Here is a 25,512-nt window from a genome sequence, read left to right on the forward strand (position 1 = left end):
GCTTTTATTAACTCACAGATCTCGATTACAACTTATTTGCAGAAACGCAGCCTTCTCACACAGTCTGCATCACTCAAGGACAGGTATGAACGCCTGTCTCGATATACCCGATGTGGGTAAGGCCTCCTGCCCATCATCCTAAATGCTCTGAGGTTCCTCGGGCGATGCTGCCTAAATCGATCTTCTCCTCCGCGGCACAGTCATGCAGAAGCCTTGCACTAGGTATGGCATTGTCAATATTGCCCCCATAATTTAATTGTAGCTTTGCAAGAAGCTCAAAATAGCAGGAGAAAAGACAGCACTCACACCTTTCCTCTCTCCCCAAGGTCGACGCCCTAGTATGGACCACACTCTGACCTGCGCAATAGGCTCACTTAGAATGGGAAGTTAGGCATTCAATAAAGAAATTAAGTCTAATGCAATTCTTTAATTTTTGATTTTTTTCAAAGCACCACCCCACTACCGACCGAACGTCTCACCATCTGGCTCAAGGGTCAGCTGGCAGAATCGCTCCCTCGCCCGGACACAGGGGCTCGCCGTCCACACACCACCAACCCTCTCCAGTTCAGCTTCCACCCCACCTCCTGGGCTTCGTTTGAAGCCGAGCCCCGAGCCCGTGTCGGGGCGAGGGAGCGATTCTACTGGTCGATGCTCCGACCCTCAAGCCCGGTGAGGAGACGTTCAGTGATGGCGTGGTACTTCGAAAAAAAAATCAAAAAAATAAAGAATTGCATTAGACTTCCATTTTCTCCCTTTTCACTTAAAAAAAGTTACGCTTCATGATGGATATTCTTTACCTTCTTGACTCCCTCCAAAACTTCACCTAAAAACAATGGCGTCTTTCTGCGCCGATTTTTTAAATGTGTGCAGGTTTTTCTTAAGTGCCCAGAAGGTTTTTTTGGAGTGGTCACATACGCAGTCCTAGGAAAAATGTAAGTTGGCTAAACATGCTCAAATGTGAAAAACTGGCACAGACATCAGGTTATGCCTCCCATGATGCACAAAAATACCAACCTAAAAAAATCGGACCTGACTGAATTACGCTGGCGCAGAAACTTTGAGAAACTTGCATGTTTTTATTTATACCAAAAAAAGCGACGCAAATAACTGGGGAATATTGAGCCCATTGTGTTTGAACTAAAGTCGATTTATTTATCAGATATCCATAACATTAAACTCCAGCCCAGTTATAGGGGAACAAAGCCCAATTGTCAGAATTAACATGATTTAGTCCTGGATGTGATTAACATCAGAATCCATACCCTGCAGTCAGTTGTGAACTCAATGGTGTTTCAGCAGGTGGGATGGATCAGTGAATCCCTTCCCATACATGGAGCAGGTAAATGGCCTCTCCCCAGTGTGAATGCGCTGGTGTCTCATCACTTCATTGATGCTTTTAAAGCTCTTCTCACAGTCAGAACATGTAAAAGACCTCTTCTCTTATTGGTGTGAACAAGGTGGTGTTTAGTGAGGTTGGATGACTGAGTCAATCCCTTCCCACACACTGAGCAGGTGAATGGTCTCTCTCCAGTGTGAATATGGTTGTGTTTAGTGTGGGGGGGGGGGGGAGGAACAAGTGAATCCCTTCGCACTTACAGCGCAGGTGAACGGCCTCTCCCCAGTGTGAAGTCGCTGATGTTCAGTGAGGCTGGATGACTGAGTGAAGTTCTGTCCACAGTGAGAGCAACTGAACGGTCTCTCCCCAGTGTGAACTCTCTGGTGTGCCTGAAGGTCAGATGACTTAATGAATCCCTTCCCACACTCGGAGCAGGTAAATGGTCTCTCCCCAGTGTGACTGCGTCGATGAGTTTTCAGCTCAGACGGGGATCTGAATCCCTTCCCAAACTCCCCACATTTCCACGGTTTTTTCATGGTGCGGATGTACTTGTCTCTCTCCAAGTTGGACGATCAGTTGAAGCCTCGTCCACACACACAACACGTGTACGGTTTCTCCCCGCTGTGAACGGTGCATTGTTTTTCTGGTTGCGATGTGTAACTGGTTACAGCTCCTACCACAGTCAGTGCACTGGAACACTTTCACTCAAATATATCTCTCAGTGCTTTTCCAGTCACACTGATGTTTGAAATCTTTTCTCACAGACAGAACAGACAAACATTTCTCCTTCCACATTCAAAGGCCAAAGATATTCAGGTCCTGATGAATGGAGTGACTCTGTCAGACCATGACTGTATGTATGGTCTGAATTTCCTGTCTGCAAATCCTCCCCTTCTAATACCCTGTAAAAAGGAGTTTACAAAAGCCACCACTCTAAGTACAGGGCAGAAATTCAGAACAGATAATTCTAGTTTCTATGGAACATTTTTCCCGAGCTTATTCCCCCAAAGCTGTAAATCCTGCCGCACTCACTCTCCCTCCTCCCTGTGCTGAAAGACAAACACATCGCATCATCTCCAACATTCCTTCCATCTCACTAAGTTTTCTCCCTCCCCTGAAGGTGCTGACTCTGGCTGGGTTCAGTTCTGCACTCACTGGTTCCCCTCTCTCTCCACCCCTGAAGGTGCTGACTCTGGCTGGGTTCAGTTCTACACTCACTGGTTCCCCTGCCTCTCCTTCCCTGAAGGTGCTGACTCGGGCTGGGTTCAGTTCTCCATTCACCAGTTTCTCTCCAATATATGACCCATGTGCCCAATCTCCGCGTGTGAACCTTGACAGTGAGTGTCGACAGACTATCCCACTGTCCTCACCTGATGCCTCACACATGCATTTTCCAGCAGGGTCACTGGATCTTCCCCCCAATGGCTCAGTGGGTAAATGCACCATCCAGTCCAACTGAATCATAATAACAGGAGGGATCCAGGTTTAATCCTGTCTGCATATCCTCACCTTCTAATCCCCTGTAAAAGGATTTTACAAAAGTCATCACTGTAAGTAGGAACATAGGAACAGGAGTAGGCCATTCAGCCCCTTGAGCCTGTTCTGCCATTCCATTAGATCACGGCTGATTTTGTGCTTCAACTCCACTTTCCTGCCCTATCTCAGTATCCCTTGATTCCTTTAGTGTCCAAACATCTATCTCAGGCCTGAATATACTCAACGACTGAGCATCCACAGCCCTCTGGGGTAGAGAATTCAAAATATTCACAACCTCCTGAGTGAAGAAATTTCTCATCTCAGTCCTAAATAGCTGACCCCTTATCCTGAGACTATGCTCCCTAGTTCTAGACTCTCCGCCAGGGGAAACAGCCTCTCAGCATTTGTGTGAGGAAATGCTTCCTGACATCACCCCTGAACAACCTGGCTTTAATTTTCTTTAAAGTTCTGTCCCCTTCATCAGAGGAAATAGCTTCTCTCTATCTACCCCATCAACTCATTTAATCATCTGAAACCCCTCAATTAGATCACCTCTTAATCTTCTATATTGAAGGGAATTCAATATTAGTCTATGCACGCCAGCTTCATAGTTTACAAAAGTCATCACTGTAAGTACAGGATAGAAATTCTGAACAGACAGTTCTAGTTTCTCTGGAACATTTTTTCCTCTCTTGCCCCTCCTAAGCTATAGAATTAGTCCCACTCCCCTGCATTTGCCCCATAACCCTGCACATTTTTCCAACTCACGTATTTATCTCTTTTGCAAGTTACTAGTGAATCTGCTTCCACCACCCTTTCAGGCAGTGCGTTCCAGGTCATAACAACTCACTGTTCATTTTTTTTCCCTCATGTAGTATCTGGTTCATTTGCCAATCACATTAAATTGGTTCCCACTAGTGACCGATCCTTCTGACACTGAAAATTGTTTCTCCTCATTTAAGAGGGTTAGTGGGCTGGGGGAGGTTACAGAGGTAGGGAGGGGCGAGACCTTGGAGGGATTTGAACAAGAGGATGAGTATTTTAAAGGCTGAAGTTACCAGCCATCTCCCCCAGTGCAGAATATGACTCACTAACAGGAAGGATTTTTGTTTAACTACTACAGGTGCATAATGAGGGCAATCAATCTCTGTACCTTTAACTAACAGCGACATGGGAAGAGGGAACTGAATGACCTTTAAACACCTGGTCCACTTGGCACTGAAGTGTCTCAAACTGATATTAGGAACTCCAGGGAAACACAATACCGACAAATGTTAAACTGTTTTGACAAAAGAAATCTCAATTTAACTTTTAAAAGATAAATTGTTTAACAGGGGTTCACACTGACTCGCCTGACAGGCCGACTCAGGATCCACCCCTCAAGCTCCGCGATTGGTTGCTGAACACGCTGCTCCCTTGGCCCTCCGGCCTCTCAGCTCTCTTCCTGTTGGTTCCCAGGGCAATCAATCACCACTCACCAACATTACACTGCCAAATGAAGTTGAGGGGCTCAGAGGAAGAAATAAATTGAGGTCACGGATTGACGGTGTGTGGCAAAAGAAGCAGAGGCGGCATGAGGAAAACCTTTTTATGCAGCGAGTTGTTGCAATCTGGGATACACTGCCTGACAGGGTGGTGGAAGAGGATTCAATAATAACTTTCAAAAGTGAATTGGATCAATACTGATGGGAAAATATTTGCAGAGCTATGGGAAAAAAGCAAGGGAATGGAGCTAACTAGATAGCTCTACCATAGAGCAGGCACAGACTCGATGGGCCGAATGGCCTCCATCTGTGCTGGTTCATTCTATGAAAATGGCAGATGATCTTATCCAGAATGCTCTGACCACATAGGCACAGCATAATCAAGACCGCCCATTTCCACCTCTGTAACATCGCCCATGTCCGCCCTTGCCCTCATCCATGCCTTTGTTACCTCTAGACTTGATTATTCCAATGTACTCCTGGCAGGCCTCTCATGTTCTACCCTATGTAAATCTGAGCTCATTCAAAACTCGGCAGCCCATGTCTTAACTCACACTAAGTCTCGTTCACCCATCACCCCTGTGCTCGCTGACATACATTGACTCCTGGTTAAGCAACACCTCGATTCTTTGTTTTCAAATCCTTCCATGGCCTCGCTCCTCCCTATCTCTTATCTCCTCCAGCCCCTCCTCCCCACCCCCGAGATAGCTGCGCTCCTTTAATTCTACCCTCTTGAGCATCCCTGATTATAATCGCTCAAAAACTGGTGGCCGTGCCTACAGCTGCCTGAGCCCCAAGCTCTGGAACTCCCTGCCTAAACCTCTCCACCTCTCTTTCCTCCTTTAAGATTCTCCGTAAAACCTACCTATTTGACCCATCTTTTGGTTACTTGCCCTAATTTCTCCTTATGTGGCTCAGTGTCACACTTTTTCTCCCATAATACAACACTCCTGTGAAGCGCCTTGGGACATTTTACTACATTAAAGGCACTATATCAATACAAGTTGTTGATACCACACCACGCATGCTCAGCGCACGACCATACCGTGCATGTTCAGTATACCAACCCTCCCCCATCCTCTGCCCGGGGCTCCGCGGCGGGCGGTGATTCTCGGCCAATGGCCGGTGTCAGTTCCGAGTCGGAAGCTCTCCGGGGAATGGGACAGGGTGGGGAAAATGAAGTTTGCTCAACATCCGAATGAGATTGAGGCCAAGCCGGAAAATCTGCACCCGAGAGTTCCGGCCGGCCCACCCCGGCCGCAAGCCGATTCCGTTTGACCACAGTCACGTGATCCGCACACGTGATTGCCAGGAGCTTTTGACCAATAGGGAACGAGTGGGTGGCGCCTTGAGGACCGAGAGCGCGGCGGGTCCTCCAACCAATCTGGAGGCCCGAGGGGCGGGGCTTCAGGGAACGTCGCTCAGCATCAGTGCAGCACCTGCCCTGGGAGTGTCTGATGGGACTTGGAAGAATGTAAGGTGATCTCGTTGAAACATACAAGATTCTGAGGGGGATTGACAGGGTTGGGATGATACAGATAAGGGGTTGGACAGTGCAAGGCAAAATGAGATGTTAACGGGACAAGTAAAGAAACAAAAACTGGGTCCAGAGAGATGTAAATGGTAATGGCAGAATGATCAACAACTGCCATGTGAAAAAATAGGGACAAAGGTCTGAAATTGTTGAACTTGATGTGAAGTCTAGAAGGCTGAAAAGTGCCTGATCGAAAGATGAGGTGCTGGTCCTCGAGGTTATGTTGACCTTCATTGGAACAGGGCAAGAAGCCAAGATCAGAGTTGGAATGGAGCAGACAATTAAAGTGACAGGCGACCAGAAGCTCGGGATCACGCACGCAGACTGAAGGGAGGTGTTCCGCAAAGCGGTCACGCAACCTGCCTTTGGTCTCCCCAATATAGAGTCGACCGCACCGTGGGCAGCGAACACAGTATACTAAATTGCATGAGGTACAAGTAAATCACTTTCACTTGGAAGGTTGATTGGGGCCCTGGACAGTGGGAAGGGAAGAGCTAAAAGGGCAGGTGTTGCATCTCCTGTGCTTGCACAGGAAAATGCTGTGGGAAAGGGAAGGAGTGTTGAGGGTGTTTGAGGAGTGGACCAGGGTGCCATGGAGGGAGCGGTCCTTTTGGAATGCTGAAAGGGGAGAGGAAGATGCGTTTGGTGGTGGGATCACGCTGGAGGTGGCGGAAGTGACGGTGGATGATCCGTTGAATGTGGAGGCTGGTGGGGTGAAAGGTGAGGACAAGGGGAACCCTGTCGTGGTTCTGGGAGGGAGAGGAAGGGGTGAGAGCAAAAATGCGGGAAATAGAATGGACACAGTCGAGGGCCATGTCAACCATGGTACAGGGCAATCCACAGTTGAGGAAAAAGACATATCAGAAGCACTAGTATGGAAGGTGACATCATCAGAACAGATGCGATGGAGAGAAACTGGGAGACTGGAATAGAATCCTTACAGGAAGCGGGGTGGAAATGGGCTTACGGGGAATGTTTGCCGATAGTCTATCTCCAGAAATGGAGACAGAGAAGTCGAGGAAGAGAACAGTCGGAGATGGACAATGTGAATGTGAACATGCGCGGAGCTGAGAAAGTTCCATCGATCGTGGCGCATCATGGTGTCAGCGTCAACTTAGTGTGACAGCTGGAGCATGGGGGTTTGTGGCCACCATTACTGTTGATACTTTTAACCAACCTGTGCAACAGCTAAGGTCTTAAAATCAGCTTCACTGCCCCTGGGCTGGGAACGGGGAACATGAGACAACATTCTCCCTCTTACCACTTTCTCAACTAGTTTTATAGGGTTTCAGAAGTGGAGCATTTACAGACAGGAAGTGCAAACCAAACGTCATGTAAAGGGGTAGTTACACTGCTGGGCCCTCAAATAGACAAAGGGAGATAGAAGGGCAAATATGCAGGCACATTTCTGAGAAATGCAAAAACAATAGGGCAGTAATAGGGGATTTCAACAACCCTAATACTAATTGGGATGGAATCAGTGCAAAAGATATAGATGGTGCAGAATTCTTAAAATGCAGTCAGGAGAACTTTTTTGGCCAGTATGTAGCAAGCCCAACAAAAAAATGGGACAGTTCTGGACTTAGTTTTAGGGAATGAAGCTGGGCAGGTGGAAGGGGTATCAGTGGAAGTGCATTTTGGTAGTAGTGATCATAATTCAGTTAGATTTAAGGTAGTTATGGAAAAGGACAAAGATAGACAAGGAATAAAAGTTCTCGATTGGAAAAAGGCCAACTTTAATAAACTGAGATGTGATTCAGCAAAACTGGACTGGAAACAGTTACTTGAAGGTAAATCAGTGTCAGAACAGTGGGAGGCGTTCGAGGAAGAGATAATGAGGGTTCAGTGCAAATATGTTCCCACATTAAGAGGGTGTAACTCCCAAATCCAGAGCCCCCTGGATGTCAAGGAGCATACAGGGTAGGATAAGGAAAAAATAGGAAGCTTTTGTCAGATACCGAGAGCTCAATACTGCAGAAAGTGTAGAGGAGTACAGAAAGTGCAGCGGTTAAATTAAAAGGGAAATTAGGAAAGCACAGCGAGGGCATGAAAAAATATTGTCAAGTAAAGTCAAGGAAAACCCCAAGATGTTTTATAAATACATAAAGAGCAAGAGGATATGGTAAGGAAAAAGAGTAGGGCCTATTAGAGATCAAAAAGGTAACCTGTGTGTGGAGGCAGGAGACGTGGGTATGGTTCTTAATTAATACTTTGCATCTGACTTCACAAAAGAGAGGGTGATGCAGACATTATAGTTAAGGAGGAGAAGTGTGAAATATTGAGAGAGATAAACATATAGTGAGAGAGGAACTATTAAGGGGTTTAGCATCGTTGAAAGTATATACATTCCCAGGCCTGGATGAAATGCTACCCAGGCCGTTAAGAAAAGCAAAAGGAGGAAATAGCGGAGGCTTTCACCATCATTTTCCAATCTTCTCTGGCTACAGACATGGTACTGGAGGATTGTTAATGTACCATTGTTTAGAAAGGGGGAAAGGGATAGCCCCAGTAATAACAGGGCAGTCAGCCTAACCTAGGGGGTGGGCTAGTGCACGGAAACATTTTTGAGCGACAGTATTAATCGTTATTTAGAAAGACACGGATTAATCATGGACTGTCAGCTGGGATTTGTTAAGGGAAGGTCGGGTCTGAGGAGGTAACAAGGAAGTTCAATGAGGGTAGTGCATTTGATGTATTCTACATGGATTTTAGCAAGGCTTTTGATAAGGTCCCATATGGCAGACTGGTCATGAAAGTAAAAGCCCATGGGAGCCAGGGAAAAGTGGCAAGTTGGATCCAAAATTGGCTCAGATGGTCAATGAGCGTTTTTGTGACTAGAAGGCTGTTTCCAGTGGGGTTCCGCAGGACTCAGTACTCAGTCCCTTGCTTTTTGTGGTGTACATCAATGATTTGGATTTGAATGTAGGGGTTATGACTAAGAGGTTTGCAGATGATACAAAAATTGGCCAGGTGGTTGATAATGAAGAAAGCTGTAGACTGCAGGAAGATATCAATCGACTGGTCAGAACAGTGGCAAATGGAATTCAATCCGGAGAAGTGTGAGGCAATGCATTTGGGGAGGTACTAACAAGACAAGGGAATACACAACAAATGGTAGGACACCGAGAACTGTAGAGGAACAGAGGGACTTTGGAGTGCCTGTCCACAGATCCCTGAAGGTAGTAGGCCAAGTAGATAAGGTGGGTAAGAAGGCATTCAGGATGCTTGCCTTTATTAGCCGAAGCATAGAATATAAGAGCAGAGCGGTTAGGCTTGAACTGTATAAAACACTAGTTAGGCAATGGCTAGAATACTGCGTGCAGTTCTGGTCACCACATTACAAGAAAGATGTGATGGTACAGAGGAAATTTACAAGGATGTTGCATGGACTGGAGAATTTTATCTACGAGGACAGATTGGATAGGCTGGGGTTGTTTTCTTTGGAACAGAGGAGGCTGAAGGGAGACCTTAGTGAGGTGTATAAAATGATGACTTGCCCTGTTAGAGTGGATAGGAAGGATCTATTCCCCTTAGCAGAGGTCTCAATAACCATGGGGCATAGATTTGAAGTAATTGGTAGGATGTTTAGAGGGGATTTGAGGAGAAATATTTTCACGCAGAAGGTGGTGGGGGTCTGGAACTCACTGCCTGAAAGGGTGGCAGCGGTAGAAACCTTCACAGTTAAAAAATGTTTGGATGTGCACTTCAAGTACCTACAGGGCTACGAACCATGAGCTGGAAAGTGGGATTAGGCCAGATAGCTATTTGCAGTTGGCACGGACACGGTGGGCCGAATGGCCTCCTTCTGTGCTGTAAATTTCTATGATTTTACAGGTCTGACCAGCAGCCTCGTCTGCCTGATGATTGATTGACAGCCGAGTGTCCGCGCATGGGCAACGGTGTCATAGAAACATAGAAAATAGGTGCAGAAGTAGGCCATTCGGCTCTTCGAGCCTGCACCACCGTTCAGTAAGATCATGGCTGATCATTCACCTCAGTACCCCTTTCCTGCTTTCACTCCATACCCCTTGATTCCTTTAGCCGTAACTGCCATAGCTAACTCCCTCTTGAATATATCCAATGAACTGGCATCAACAACTCTCTGCGGTAGAGAATTCCACAGGTCAACAACTCTCTGAGTGAAGAAGTTTCTCCTCATAGAAACATAGAAAATAGGTGCAGGAGTAGGCCATTCGGCCCTTCGAGCCTGCACCGCCATTCAATAAGTTCATGGCTGAACATGCAACTTCAGTACCCCATTCCTGCTTTCTCGCCATACCCCTTGATCCCCCGAGTAGTAAGGACCACATCTAACTCCTTTTTGAATATATTTAGTGAATTGGCCTCAACAACTTTCTGTGGTAGAGAATTCCACAGGTTCACCACTCTCTGGGTGAAGAAGTTTCTCCTCATCTCAGTCCTAAATGGCTTACCTCTTATCCTTAGACTGTGACCCCTGGTTCTGGACTTCCCCAACATTGGGAACATTCTTCCTGCATCTAACCTGTCTAAACCCGTCAGAATTTTAAACGTTTCTATGAGGTCCCCTCTCATTCTTCTGAACTCCAGTGAATACAAGCCCAGTTGATCCAGTCTTTCTTGATATGTCAGTCCCGCCATCCCAGGAATCAGACTGGTGAACCTTCGCTGCACTCCCTCAATAGCAAGAATGTCCTTCCTCAAGTTAGGAGACCAAAACTGTACACAGTACTCCAGGTGTGGCCTCACCAAGGCCCTGTACAACTGTAGCAACACCTCCCTGCCCCTGTACTCAAATCCCTCGCTATGAAGGCCAACATGTCATTTGCTTTCTGAACCGCCTGCTGTACCTGCATGCCAACCTTCAATGACTGATGTACCATGACACCCAGGTCTCGTTGCACCTCCCCTTTTCCTAATCTGTCACCATTCAGATAATAGTCTGGCTCTCTGTTTTTACCACCAAAGTGGATAACCTCACATTTATCCACATTATACTGCATCTGCCATTCATTTGCCCACTCACCTAACCTATCCAAGTCACTCTGAAGCCTGATAGCATCCTCCTCGCAGCTCACACTGCCACCCAACTTAGTGTCATCCGCAAACTTGGAGATACATTTAATCCCCTCGTCGAAATCATTAATGTACAATGTAAACAGCTGAGGCCCCAGTACAGAACCTTGCGGTACCCCACTGCCTGCTATTCTGAAAAGTACCCATTTACTCCTACTCTTTGCTTCCTGTCTGCCAACCAGTTCTCAATCCACGTCAGCACACTACCCTCAATCCCATGTGCTTTAACTTTGCACATTAATCTCTTGTGTGGGACCTTGTCGAAAGCCTTCTGAAAGTTCAAATACACCACATCAACTGGTTCTCCCTTGTCCACTCTACTGGAAACATCCTCAAAAAATTCCAGAAGATTTGTCAAGCATGATTTCCCTTTCATAAATCCATGCTGACTTGGACCGATCCTGTCACTGCTTTCCAAATGCGCACAGTGACCCCTCTCGGTCACCAAGGGTAATAATTGTGCATGCCCAGAGGACATCAACCGTCCCCTCGACCCCCACTGGGAGCTGCGCCTGCGCGCTCGGATCCTGTGGCGAGGAGTCGGCGCAGGGCCTTCCGGGGAAAGGGATTTGTGGCCGTTAAAGAGTCACGATCGGTGATGCAAAGTGAGTTTTCTCTGCTCCGATTGGGTAGAGAATCACTGGGGGACGGGGTGGATAGGGAGAGAATAAAGGGAAATCCAAACCCGAGAGTCCGCAGATCCGGTGCTCCGAGCGAAGCTGCTGGTGAGACCTGTAAAATCATAGAAAGTTACAGCAGTTTGGTGGCATGCGCTCGAGGGATTGACGTGACCCGGCCCGACGGCCTGATTGACGTGAGCGTCCAACCAATAGAGAGCGAGCCGGGGGGGCAGCGAGCCGGCGGCGGGTCATCCAACCAATCGGGGAGCCCGAGGGGCAGGACTTGCGCCGGCTGATTGGGTGACCCACGGGGTCTTGTTCAGAGCCTGGGGCCAGGGGAGGCTGCGGGCATTTGTTCCCTTTATTGGAGACAAGGTTCTTTGTTTCACAACAGAATGTCTCCACTTTTAATGTAGACTCTTTAAATTCATGAATAAAAGCAGACAAACCCCATGCATCTGTGGAACAAATTATTTACTATTTGGGACAAAATAGATTTTTTCCAATGGGGAATTTATTGCTCGTTTCAGGAAACAACAACAACAACAACTTGTATTTATATAGCACCTTTAACGCAGTAAACGTCCCAAGGCTCTTCACAGCAGTGTTATAAGACAAAAAAAACAAATTTGACACCGGGTCACACAAGAAGAAATTACAGCAGATGACCAAATTGGTCAAAGAGGTAGGTTTTAAGGAGTGTCTTAAAGGAGGTAGAGAGGTGGAAAGGTTTAGGGAGGGAGTTCTAGAGCTAATAATGGGAACGGTAGCATAGTGGTTATGTTGCTGGACCAGTAATCCAGAGGTCTGGACTAATAATCTGGAGACGCAAGCTCAGTACCCACCATGACAGCTGTGGAATTTAGATTCAATTAAACATAAAATCTGGAATAAAACACTAGTATCAGTAATGGTGACCATGAAACTACCGAATTGTCATCAAATCCATCTAGTTCATTAATGTGCTTTGGGGAAGGAAATCTGCTGTCCTTACTGGTCTAGCTTATGTGTGACTCCAGATCCACAGCACTGGAGTTGACTCTTAATAGCCCTATCATAGACTCATAGAAGTTTACAGCACAGAAGAAGGCCATTTTGGCCCATCGTGTCCGTGCCGGCCAACAAGAGACTATCCAGCCTAATCTCACTTTCCAGCTCTAGGCCAATAACTCTGCGGCACTTCAAGTGCACATCCAAGTACTTTTTAAATGTGTTGAGGGTTTCTGCCTCTATCACTGTTTCAGGCAGTGAGTTCCAGACCCCCACAACCCTCTGCATTAAGAAATTGCCCCTCAAATCCTTCTACCAATTACTTTAAATTTACGCCCCCTGTTGTAAGGGAAATAGGCTCTTTCTATCCATTAAATCTAGGCCCCCCATAATTTTATACACCTCAATCAGGTCTCCTCTCAGCCTCCTCTGTTCCAAGGAAAACAAATTCAGCCTTTCCAATCTGTCCTCATAGCTAAGATTCTCCACTCCCGGCAACATCCTCGTAAATCTCCTCTGTATCTCCTCCAGTGCAATCACGTCCTTCCTGTAAAGTGGTGACCAGAACTGCACGCAGTACTCCAGCTATGGCCTAACCAGTGTTTTATACAGTTCAAGCATAACCCACCTGCTCTTATATTCTATGCCTCGGCTAATAAAGGCAAGCATTCCGTATGCCTTCTTAACCACCTTATCCACCTGGCCTGCTACCTTCAGGGATCTGGGGACATGTACTCCAAGGTCCCTTTGTTCCTCTACACTTCAGTATTCTACCATTTAATGTGTATGCCCTTTCCTTGTTAGCCCTCCCAAAATGCATTACCTCACACTTCACTGGATTAAATTCCATTTGCCACTGTTCTGTCCACCTGACCAGTACATTGATATCTTCCTGCATGCCGCAGCTTTATTCTTCATTATCAATCACACAGCTGATTTTAGTATCATCTGCAAACTTCTTAATCATACCCCCTATATTCAAGTCTCGATCATTGATGTATATCACAAAAAGCAAGAGACCTAGTACTGAGCCCTGCGGAACCCCACTGGAAACATCCTTCAACCCATCAACCATTACCCTTTGCTTCCTGCCTCTGAGCCAATTTTGGATCCACCTTGCCACTTTGCCCTGGATCCCATGGGCTTTGACTTTTGTGACCAGTCTGCCATGTTTGACCTTATCAAAAGCTTTGCTAAAATCCATATACACTACATCATACGCTTTTTGCCTTTATCGACCCTCCTGGTTAACTCCTCGAAAAATTCACTCAAGTTAGTCAGACACGACGTTCCCTTAAATCAGTGCTGCCTGTCCTTGATTAATCCATGTCTTTCTAAGTGAAGATTTATCCTGAGCTTCAGGATTTTTCCCAATATTTTTCCCACCACTAAGGTGAGGCTGACTGGCCTGTAATTAATCGGTCTATCCCTTTCTCCTTTCTTAAATAAAGATACCACATTAGCAGTCCTCCAATCCTCTGGCACCACACCTGAAGCCAGAGAGGATTGGAAAATGATCGTCAAAGCCTCTGCTATTTCCTCTTTTGCTTCACTTAGCAGCCTGGGGGATACATTTCATCCGGGCCTGGGGATTTATCCACTTTCAAAGCTGCTAAACCCCTTAATACCTCCTCTCTCACTATGTTTATTTCACACTTCTCCTCGATAGTAGTGTCTGCATCGCCCCTCTCTTCTGTGAAAACAGATGTAAAGTATTCATTAAGAACCATACCCACATCTTCTGCCTCCACACACAGATTCCCTCATGGTCTCTAATAGGCCCTTTCTTTAGTTATCCTCTTGCTCTTAAGATATTTATAAAACATCTTTGGGTTTTCCTTGATTTTACTTGCCAAGAATTTTTCCTGCTTTCTCTTTGCTTTCCTAATATCCTTTTTAATTTCACCCCTGGACTTTCTATAGTCCGCTAGAGATTCTGCAGTATTTAGCCCTCGGTATCTGTCAGAAGCCTCCCTTTTTTCTTTATCCTACCCTATATGTCCTTTGAGATTTGTTAGTCCCTCCCTTTTTCTTTAAGGGCACATATTTGGCCTGAACCCTACGAATCTCCTTCTTGAATGCCTCCCACTGCTCTGACACTGATTTACCTTCAAGTAGCTGTTTCCAGTCCACTATGGCCAAATCACTTATTAGCTTAACAAAGTTGGTTTTTCCCCAATTTAGAACTTTTATTCCTGGTCTATTCTTGTCATTTTCCATAACTACCTTAAATCTGACTAAATTATGGTCACTAGCACCTAAATGCCCTCCTACTGATATCCCTTCCACTTGCCCAGCTTAGTTCCCTAAAACTAAATCCAGAACCGCTCCCTCCCGTATTGGGCTTGCTACATACTGGCTAAAAAAGTTCTCTTGAATGCAGTTTAGGAATTCCACACCCTCTATACCCTTCACACTAATTTTGTCCCAGTTAATATTAGGATAGTTGAAATCACCTACTATTACTGCTCTAAGGTTTTTGCACTTCAGAAATTTGCCTACATATTTGCTCTTCTATCTCCCTTCCACTGTTTGGAGGTCTATAGTACACTCCCAGCAGTGTGATCACCCCTTTTTTGTTTTTCAGTTCGACCCATATGGCCTCGTTTGATGATTCCCTCTATCATATCATCCCTCCTCACAGCTGTAATAGCCTAGCAAGTCACTCAGTTGTATTCAAGACGGCAGCTCACCACGACCTTCCCGAGGGCACTTCGGCATGGGCAATAAATGCTTGCTTTGACAGCGATGCCCACATCCAATGAATGAATAATTTTTTTTTAAATTAGATATTAGGGCAGATGACCAAAAAGCTTGGTCAAAGAGGTAGGTTTTAAGGAGTGTCTTAAAGGAGGTAGAGGGGGTTAGGGAAGGAATTCCAGAGCATTGGGCCTCAGCAGCTGAAGGCACGGGCGTCAATTAGGGATGGTCAAGAGGCCAGAATTAGAGGAGTGCAGATATCTCGGAGGGTTGTATGAGCTGGAGAAGATTAGAGAGATTGGGAGGGGCGAGGCCATGGATGGATTTGAAAACAAAAATGAGAATTTTAAGATACTTAAGGAAAAGCAAGGAGTGCGGGAGGGTCAAGCCCTTAAAGGGACAGGGTCGTTAATTCTGTTCTGCGACAGTTCCTAGGACAGACTGTATCTCCCCCTCTCCTCCACACAGGGATTTGTAGTATTTAAAGTGCGTGATTCTCCTTGTTCTGCAAGATTGTAATTAAAGGAACACTACTCTGAGATGGCTGCGAACTTTTAGTGCTGCCAGCCTTTCGAAAACATCTTCCTTTCTTTGAGGATCAGTGTGAACTCACTGGTGACTCAGCAGGTTGGATGAGCTCCGAAACCTCTTCGCAAAGTCAGAACACTTAAAGTGTGTCTCACAAGTTCAGATTGGAGGGATATGGTTAACAGTGATCAAAATATAATTAGGTTTAAAGTAGTTATGGAAAGGGACAAAGAAAAATCAGCAGTGAAAATACCCAACTAGTAGAGAGCCAATTTCAGTAATTTGCGAAGGGATCGAGCACAGGTGGACTGGAAACAAAGATGGTCCAGGACAATAGAGGCTGAGCAATGGGCAGCCTTCAAGGTGGAGATAGTTTGGGTACAAACCAAGCATATTCCCATAAGGAGGAAAGATGGGGCATCTAAAGCTGGAGCTCCCTGGATGACAAATAAAACAGAATAAAATCGAAAAAGGAGGTTTACGACAAATGTCAGGCAGAGAATACAGACATAAAACCAGACAGAATACAGGGAGCGTGGGGGAAATTGAAACAAGACACAAGAGCAAAGAGGGAATAGAAGAAAAGATTAGCGAGTAACATAAAAGGGACCCCCACAACCTTTTATAAAGATATAAAAGGTAAAAGATTAGTTAAAGGAATGGGGGGGGAGGGGGCGCGATTGTGGACCACAAAGGAATCCATCATATGGAAATGGAAGGCATGGTTGAGGTAATGAGTACTTTGCATTGGTTTCACACAAGTGGATGAAGTTAATGTTGCAGTAGAGGAGGGAGTAAATAATTGGATTGTATGAACATCGATAAAAAGGTACTCAATAGGTTGACATCATCCAAAGTTAACAAGTCACCCGGTCCAGATGGGATACATCCTAGATTGCTGAGGGAAGCTGGGGTGGAGATAGCAGAGGCTCTGACCACAATCATTCAATCCTTCTTGGATATGGGAGTGGTGCCAGAGGATTGGAGAATTGTAAATGTTACACCCATGTTTAAAAAAGGGAAGGATAAACCTGGTAATTGCAGGTCAATCAGTCTAACCTCAGTGGTGGGTGAACTACTAGAGACCAATGTCAAGGACAAAATTAATTCTCACTTGGAGAAGCATGGGTTAATAAAGGACAGCCAGCAGGGATTTGTTAAAGGAAAATTGTATCTGACTAACCTGATTGAGTTCTTTGATGAAGTAACAGAGGTTTGACGAAAGTAGTGCAGTAGATGTTATATATATGGATTTTCAAAAGGCATTTGATAAAGGACCACATAAGAGACTTATTTGGAGAATAGAAGCACAGGATATTAAAGGGATGATGGTAACTTGGCTATGTAATTGGCTGAGGGATAGGAGGCAGAGAGTAGTGCTGAACAGATGATTTCTCTGACTGGAGGGAAGTATTATGGGTCAATATTAGGACCATTGCTTTTCTTATTATATATAAATGACCTAGACTTGGGTATGGGTGTACAATTTTGAAGATTGCAGATAATACAAAACTTGACAACATTGTAGATAGTGAGCAGGAAAGTAGCAGACTTCAGGAGGACATAGTCAGACTGGCAAAATGGGCAGACACGTGGCAGATGCAATTTTATGTGAATAAGTGTGAAATGATGCACTTTGGGAGAAATAACATGGAGAGGCAGTATAATCAAAATGAAAGCTAATAAGGCAGTTAAGAAAGCATATGGGATAATTGGCTTTGCAAATACAGCCATTGAATACGAAAACAAGGAAGTTACACTAAACCTTTACAAATCATTGGGCACCACACTTTAAGGATGTTAAGGCCTTGGAGAGGGTGCAGAGGAGGTTGACCAGGGTTGAGGGACTTCAGTTATGTGGCAAGATTGGAGAAGCTGGGATTGTTCTTCTTGGAGCAGCGAAGGTTAAGGGGAGACCTAATAGAGGTATTCAAATTTGTAATGGCTTTTTATAGAGAAAGTCGGGACAAACTGTTTCCTCTGGCAAGCAGATCGGTAACCAGAGGTCACAGATTGAAAATAATTGCCAGAAGAATTAGAGGGAAGTGAGAATTGTTTTCATACAGAGGAATGAATGAAAACATTTTTTTTTTAATTTGTTCATAAGATATGGGCGTCACTGGCAAGGCCAACATTTATTGTCCATTCTTAATTGCCTTTGAGAAGATGGTTGTGAGCCGCCGCCTTGAACTGTTGCAGTCTGTGCAGTAAAGGTACTCCCATAGTGCTGTTATGGAGGGAGTTCCAGGATTTTGACTCAGCAACATGAATGTACCATTTGAAAGGATGGTGGAATCAGGTTCCATAGGAACTTTCAAAAGGCAATTGAACATGTACTTGAAGAGGACTAGTTTGCAGGGTTATGGGAATAAAGCTGGGATGTGGGACTAAATTGGATAACTCCCTCAAAGAGCCGGCACAGACATGATGGGCCGAATCACCACCCTCCGTGCTGTGGGATGCTATGATCAGTGTGAACACGCTGGTGTCTCTTAAGGCTTTTCGAGCTTTTAAAGCTTTTCCCACAGTCAGAACATTTCACGGATCTCTCGTCAGTGTGAACAAGCTGGTGTGACAGGAGGGCAGATGAATGAGTGAATCCCTTCCCACACACAGAGCAGGTAAATGGCCACTCTCCAGTGTGAACTCGTTGATGTCCCTTCAGCTCCCAGGAGCTTTTAAAGCTCTTCCCACAGTCAGAACATTTAAAGGGTCTCTCGTGAGTGTGAACTCGCTGATGTGCCAGAAGATTGGAGGACCGAGCGAATCCCTTCCCACACATGGAGCAGGTGAAAGGCCTCACCCCAGTGTGTAGCGACTGGTGACGTTTCAGATCCTGGGTGCATTTAAAGCTCTTCCCACAGTCAGAACATGTCATGGGCCTCTCGTCAGTGTGAACAAGCTGGTGTGACATGAGGGTGGATGAATCAGTGAATCCCTTCCCACACACTGAGCAGGTGAATGGCCTTTCACCAGTGTGGAGGTGCCGGTGTCTCAGCAGGTTGGTTGACCGAACAAATCCCTTCCCACACTCCGAGCAGGTGAATGGCCTCTCCCCAGTGTGAGCTCGCTGGTGTCCCTTCAGCTCCCCGGGGCTTTTAAAGCTCTTCCCACAGTCAGAGCAATTAAATGGTCTCTCATCAGTGTGCGCAAGCTGGTGTCTCAGCAGGGTGGATGACAGGGCAAATTCCTTCCCACACACGGAGCAGGTGAACGCCTTCTCCCCAGTGTGAGCACGCTGGTGTGTCGTCAGATCCCGAGATCTTTTAAAGCTCATCCCACATTCAGAACACGTAAATGGCCTCTCATCAGTGTGAACAAGCCGATGTCCCTTCAGATCCCAGGAACATTTAAAGCTCTTCCCACATTCAGAACACATATACGGTCTCTCACCAGTGTGAACAAGCTGGTGTCTCAGCAGGGTGGATGACCGAGCAAATCCCTTCCCACACACGGAGCAGGTGAATGGCTTCTTCCCATTGAGAACTTGCTGGTGTATCGGCAGGTGGAATGAATACAGAAATCCCTTCCCACAGGTGAATGGACTGTCCCCGGTGTGACTGTGCCCATGAACTTCCAACGCAGACGGGGAACTGAATCCCATCCCGCCGTCCCCACCTTTAGCCAGTTTCTCCCCAGTGTGACGGTACATGTGACTCGCCAGGTCAGGTGATCGGCTGAATCCGGGTCCACACACGGAACACGTGTGTGGTTTGTCCACGCTGCAATCGCTGCTCTCTCCTTCCATGTGCAAAGTCCGATGATATTCAGGTCCTGATGAATAGAGCGACTCGGTCAGATCTTGATGTGATGTTTGATCTGAGCTTCCTGTCTGCAAATGCTCCACTTCTAAAACTCTGTAAAATGAGTCTATGAAGGGAGAAGAGGAAGAATGTTGTCTCATGTTGCCCAGGGTCAGTGAAGCTGATTTTCAGGCCCCAGCTGCTGCAAAATACCCATAGGCCCCCGCGCGCGGACACTGCGCATGCGCCATATGGCCCCGCCCTCTCCTGCTCCTCAGGTGCCCGACTCGCACTGCGCATGCTCTCTATCCATCCGACTGCGCCTGTGTGCTGGCGGCCTCTGCCCGGAACTCCGTGGCGGGGGGGTGATTACCGGCCAAAGGCCATTGTCGGTTCCAAGTCGGAACCTCGCCGGTGGGCGGGGGTAGAAGTGAAGTTTGCTTAACATCCGAATGCGATCGGACCGAGCCAGCACCTGAGCGTCCCGGGAGACCCACCCCGGCCACGAGCCGATTCCGTTTGGCCGCAGTCACATGGTCCGCACACCCCCTGATTGACGGGAGCTTCTGACCAATTAGAAGCGAATGGGCGGTGCCTGGAGGACCAAGAGCGCAGCGGGTCCTCCAACCAATCGGGGGACCGAGGGGAGGGGCTTCAGGGGAGCTTCACTCAGCGTCAGTGCTGTACCTGTCCTGAGATTGTTTGATGGGACAGTGTAGAGAATCATAGAATTGTTACAGCACAGAAGGAGGCCATTCGACCCATTGAGCCTGACCACCTCTCTGTAAGAACATTTCTGCAAGTACCACTCACCTTCCCTTACCTCGTAGCTCTGAATTTTTTTCCCTTCGGGTACTTATCCAATTCCTTTTTGAAAGCTACGATTAAATCTGCCTCCACCACCCTTTAAGGTAGTGCATTCCAGATTCTAACCACTTGCTGCGTAAGTGTTTCCTCAGCTTGCCTTTGGTTCTTTTGCCAATTACCTTAAATCAATGTTCTCTGGTTCTCGACCCTTCAGCTAATGGGATCAGTTTCTTTCCATCTACTCTGTGTGGACCCTTCCTGATACCTGCAGTAAGATGGCCAAGATCAGGCTGTTTGGATTCAAGGGCCAGTGAGCAGATTGGACGGAAATTCCACTGCAAAAAAATAAACCAGTGGCTAGGATTTACGGGAAGTTTCTCAGAGTGGCAGAAAGAGAGAAGTGGTGTCCTGCAGGTATCCTTGCTAGGAGCACTGTTCACCAGTAGGCACCAGGATGAAACATTAGAGTGATGGAACAAAGTGCACAGGGAACTTGGAGAGACAAATAGCAGTAGTATAAAGAACCGTTCAGAAATAAGAGGGATCAGACAGGAGCCAAAGGTGATGCAGTCTAAGATGGTTTTGGAGTGCATGTGAGTAAATGCACGGAGCATGGAAAATAACGTTGGTGAACTGCAAACACAAGTAGCCACATGGAACTATGGTATTGTGGCAATAACAGAAACCTGGCTCAAATAAGGGGAGGATTGGGAACTCGATATTCTGAGCTACAAGGTATTCAGGAAAGATGGAAAGGAAAAAAGGAGTGGCAATATTGATTAAATCAAGTATTATAGCATTTGGAGAGGGATGACTAAATCTAGTTCTGGGGAATGAAATGGGGCAAATGAAGCATGCTTCAGTGGGGGAGCATTTGGGGAACAGTGATCATAATGTCATAATATCAGGTTAGATTTAAGGGACAATTGAGGGACTACTACATTACTGGATGTATACTATAGGCCACCAAATAGTGGGAAGGGGATAGAGGAGAAAATTTGCAAGCAAATTACAGAAAGATGCAGCAACCATAGAGTAGTAATGGGAGTCTTCAGTTATTCTAATATAGACTGGGATAGGAACACTAAAAAGGTCACAGAGGGGGAGAAATTCCTGAAATGTGTGCAAGGGAATGTTCTTGATCAGTGTGTTTCTAACCCAACGAGGAAGGAAGGAGAGCTGGATCTAGTTCTGGGAAAGGAAATGAGGCAAGTGAAGCATGCTTCGGTGGGGGGAGCATTTGGGGAACAGTGATCATAATGTTGTCATAATATCAGGTTTAGAATAGTCATAGAAAAGGATAAGGAACAATCAAGCAACTGAAGGAGGGCTAACTTCAGTGCATTGAGAAAATATCTGGCCCAGGTGGATTGGGATCAAAAATTGGTAGGCAAAACAGCAATTGAGTAATGGGTCAAGGGCAAGTTAACAGAATGGATGGAAAGATCGTGTAAGATTTATTAGATCTGTCAGAAGAGACTTATGTCCGTGACCACAACAAACCATGCTGGGTACAGATATATTGTAAATAAGCACAACAGATTTTATTAAGTAGTTTACTTCCAGTACAAAGAAATAATACTTAACAAGGCGATAGTCGACAGTCTGTTCCTTGAAACCTCAACGGAAGTCCACTGCCACTTGCTGTGTTCTGTTGACTGCAGTCCTCCTCCAGTCTTCCTCTGTGTTTGCGCTGCCTCTAACAATAGCTGTTACTTTATACCTTTTTCCTCCCATTCAAATGCTGTGAGAATCTGCAGCTATTCCAGCCTTACAATAGATCATTCTATGGGCTCAATTTTCCCCAGTGCCATTTTTTGGTGTATTTCAAGAGTTACCCCCATTTCTTTTGGCCCCAACTACTCAAAAAAAAACGTGAACGTTTTCCTGTTCTAATTTTTTAAATTGGTGCCGCGCATCCTGTACTTTAGCTTTGGGGGTGGGGTGGGGAGGGGGGGGGGAAGTGGAGCCTAATGTGTGCACTGAAAAAAGGATGTCCCCCCTTCTGCGCATGCGCGACAAAAAAAATGATGTTTTTTACATGACTGCTATGGGCGGGCATGCCCAGTACACCTCCCAGTCTGCAACTCTTTTAAGTAAACTTTAAATCAAGTGTCCCCTTGTTAAAGAGACACTAAAACCGACAAATAAACAAATTATATTTTTGAAAAACTATGGTCAAATTTAAATTTGGTTGCCAGGGAGTGATGATGCACTCCAGTCCCTCCGGCTCCCACCACTCGCAGAAGGCCACGAGTGTACCGGTGGACTCCGCATGTTCCATCTCCAGGGACACCCTAGCTCAGATGTAACCACGGAAGAGAGGCAGGCAGTCGGTCTGAATGACCTCCTGCTGCCCCTCCCAGTCTGCATTCAGCCATTTTTAAAGAGCCAGTTGTGTGAGAGAACTTTAATTCTCAGTGGAAAAATCAAAGCTGCAATATGCAACACGGCTCAAGGGCCAAGAATTTCTCAAGAGTAAGTGGAGGCACTAGTTACTATAATTGAGGCCAGATGACACGAGCTGGACACCAGCAGAGGTCACATAAAAGTTTCACCAAAAGAAATGAAGAAACGCTGAAACCAACTTGCAGAAGATTCATCATCATAGGCAGTCCCTCGGAATCGAGGAAGACTTGCTTCCACTCTTAAAATTAGTCCTCAGGCGGCTGAACAGTCCAATACAAGAATCACAGTCCCTGTCACAGGTGGATCAGATAGTCGTTGAGGGTACGGGAGGGTGGGACAGATTTGCCACATTTAAAAAAAAAAAATTTTTTTAATTTTTCGTTGCCAATCTTTCCAATTCTTTGTCAAATCACAAACGCCAGAGATCACCTTGCACATATCAAGGATCACTCTGCGCCAATGCTCTTAGCCAAAAGGCCGAGAGCCACTGCACCGTTCCTGGAAGTACTGCAATACCAGGTTCGTGCCATGGAGGTGGATGGGTCAGGCCCCCCACACACCTCCTATTTGCCACACGCTCTTTGCGCTGCCTGCGCTTGATTTCTGCATGCTCTCGACGATGCGACTCAAGGTGCTCAGCGCCCTCCCGGATGCACTTCCTCCACTTAGGGTGGTCTTTGGCCAGGGACTCCCAGGTGTCAGTGGGGATGTTTATCAGGGAAGCTTTGAGGGTGTCCTTGTAACGTTTCCGCTGCCCACCTTTGGCTCGTTTGCCATGAAGGAGTTCCGAGTAGAGCGCTTGCTTTGGGAGTCTCATGTCTGGCATGCAGACAATGTGGCCTGCCCAGCGGAGCTGATCAAGTGTGGTCAGTGCTTCAATGCTGGGGATGTTGGCCTGGTCGAGGACGCAAATGTTGGTATGTCTGTCCTCCCAGGGGATTTGTAGGATCTTGTGGAGACATCGTTGATGGTATTTCTCCAGCGACTTGAGGTGTCTATGGTACTGTGCAATGGTGACCACACCGCGGTCTGGAGGCCAGTGCAAAAAGAAGTGGCAGAACCTAGGTCAAGTAGTTAGTATTTTCATTTATTCACTGGAATTGAAATTATAAATGTTACCACCTGTATGCCCCAACCAGCAGAAAGACACCCTCTCTAAAAAGTTATATTTTCATCTTTGCAGAGGAAGGTGGCCCACAACAAAAGAGAGAGAACTCGAACAGGAGGAGGCCCGGCTAATCTGCACCCACTGACACACTTGGAAGACAGGGTCGCTGCTTTGATGGGTGCTGCCTGGAGTAAAGCAACCACCACTGCACAAGCTAGGCTCACACTCGAGGGAGAGGGTAAGTCCTGCAAATTCCACATTCTTGCTTTGCTAAAAGTTAAGCACTGCACGGGCTAGCCATGCTTCGGTTCATGGGGATGTTTCCGTCAGCTACCATTCGGTTAATGCAATGTGCTGTCATTCATCGTGGTCCTTCAAATCAGCCTGCTACCTGCGCTGTGTGAGCTTACTTATGCCACACTGCCCCTCCTCTGCAGCTATTCATTTGTGTGTTCTGTTATATTTTGCAGAACTTGAGGCCAACCCTGACGAGGCTGAAGCCGTGCAGAAGAAGATTCAGATGCAGATGAGCTTGAAAAGGAGAACATCTTCCAATCCTACCTTCCAGACCAAGAGCATGGGGCGGGGGCAGGGGAAGGGGGAGGATGAAGTCCCCACTGTTGTACTCACTCTGGAGGAGGTGCTGGTGCCACCCATTGAGGTGCCAGCCCCCTTCCTGAGTGGTATGAGTGTTGGACATTCCATGGTTTCACACAGTCCAAGGCTGTGGGATGCAGTGGGGTGCAGCGAGCAACACCCAGGGTGAAGAGGGGAAGGAGAGCTCGACTGTGCTCTCCTGAGGTGCAGGATGTGACAGATGTGGTTCAGATGATGGCAATGAGTGCGGAGAGCAATGACATTACGCAATCAATCCTGGACACCATCAGTGGGGTGGGTGATGAAGTGTCGGGAGAAGTAACAACACTCTCATGAGAAATGGGAACACTGTCCGGCCACATGAGGGAGGAATGTCGCAGGTAGCTGATACACTGTCGGTGAACATGAGAGAGGGAATGTTGCAGATAGTTGAGACACTGTTGGGGCACATGAGGGAGGGAATGTCGGAGTTAGCTGCTGCAATAAGGGAACACGCCCAGACCCCGCGGCCATTGACGGAATCAAGTGCCACTCCCACTCCAATCCCCAGACCAGCCTCTGAAGAGGCCCAAGCCGGGCCTTCCACATTACCGCCTGTCCTCGTCCCCCATCAAGATGTGCACATTACCCGAGATGCTCGAAAGAATAAGCTTGGTACCAACCTGAGAAATGCTACGCCACTGCTGCCTGAGGTCAGGGGTGGAGTCACCAAGAACAAGCGCAGCGGGCGGTATGAGAATAAAGTGGAGGAGAGATGGGTGCAGCCTTTCTTTGCTGCTGTTGTTGTTGTTATTATTGTTACTGTTGTAACTGTTGTCACATTAAAAGTTTTCTGTGATGTAAATTTACAAGTTTAAAAATTTGTACGTGATCTTAAAGTTTGTAAGTGATTTTAAAGTTTGCAAGTGATCTTAACTGAAAACTTTAAAGTTTGATACAAGAATATTTTTATTAAGGTTAAGTACAAACAAGTGTTAAACTTTTGAAAAAAAATTATTTTAAATTATACCTGAATCATTTCCATTATTTGTTCCATTATCAACACAAGCTTTTGAGCTAAAGAAGAATTATTTCCATTATTTGTTCCATTATTAACCCAACTTTTTGAACTAAAGAAGAATCCTT

At 46.3% G+C, this 25,512-nt stretch overlaps 1 protein-coding gene across 1 annotated transcript; it reads right to left on the reverse strand.

Moving 5' to 3' along the window:
• Positions 1-638: 638 nt before the first annotated feature.
• LOC139228698 (zinc finger protein 420-like) lies at positions 639-20,000 on the reverse strand. The gene is made up of 3 exons (XM_070859964.1): positions 18,192-20,000; positions 1,597-1,870; positions 639-698 (listed from the first exon to the last, which is right to left on the reverse strand). The coding sequence occupies exons 1-3, from the start codon at positions 19,625-19,627 to the stop codon at positions 639-641; spliced, it is 1,770 nt and encodes a 589-aa protein (XP_070716065.1). The 5' UTR covers positions 19,628-20,000.
• Positions 20,001-25,512: the final 5,512 nt, after the last annotated feature.

The sequence above is a fragment of the Pristiophorus japonicus genome, chromosome 2, assembly GCF_044704955.1.
Source record: "Pristiophorus japonicus isolate sPriJap1 chromosome 2, sPriJap1.hap1, whole genome shotgun sequence".
In the NCBI taxonomy this organism is placed as follows: Eukaryota; Metazoa; Chordata; class Chondrichthyes; family Pristiophoridae; genus Pristiophorus; species Pristiophorus japonicus.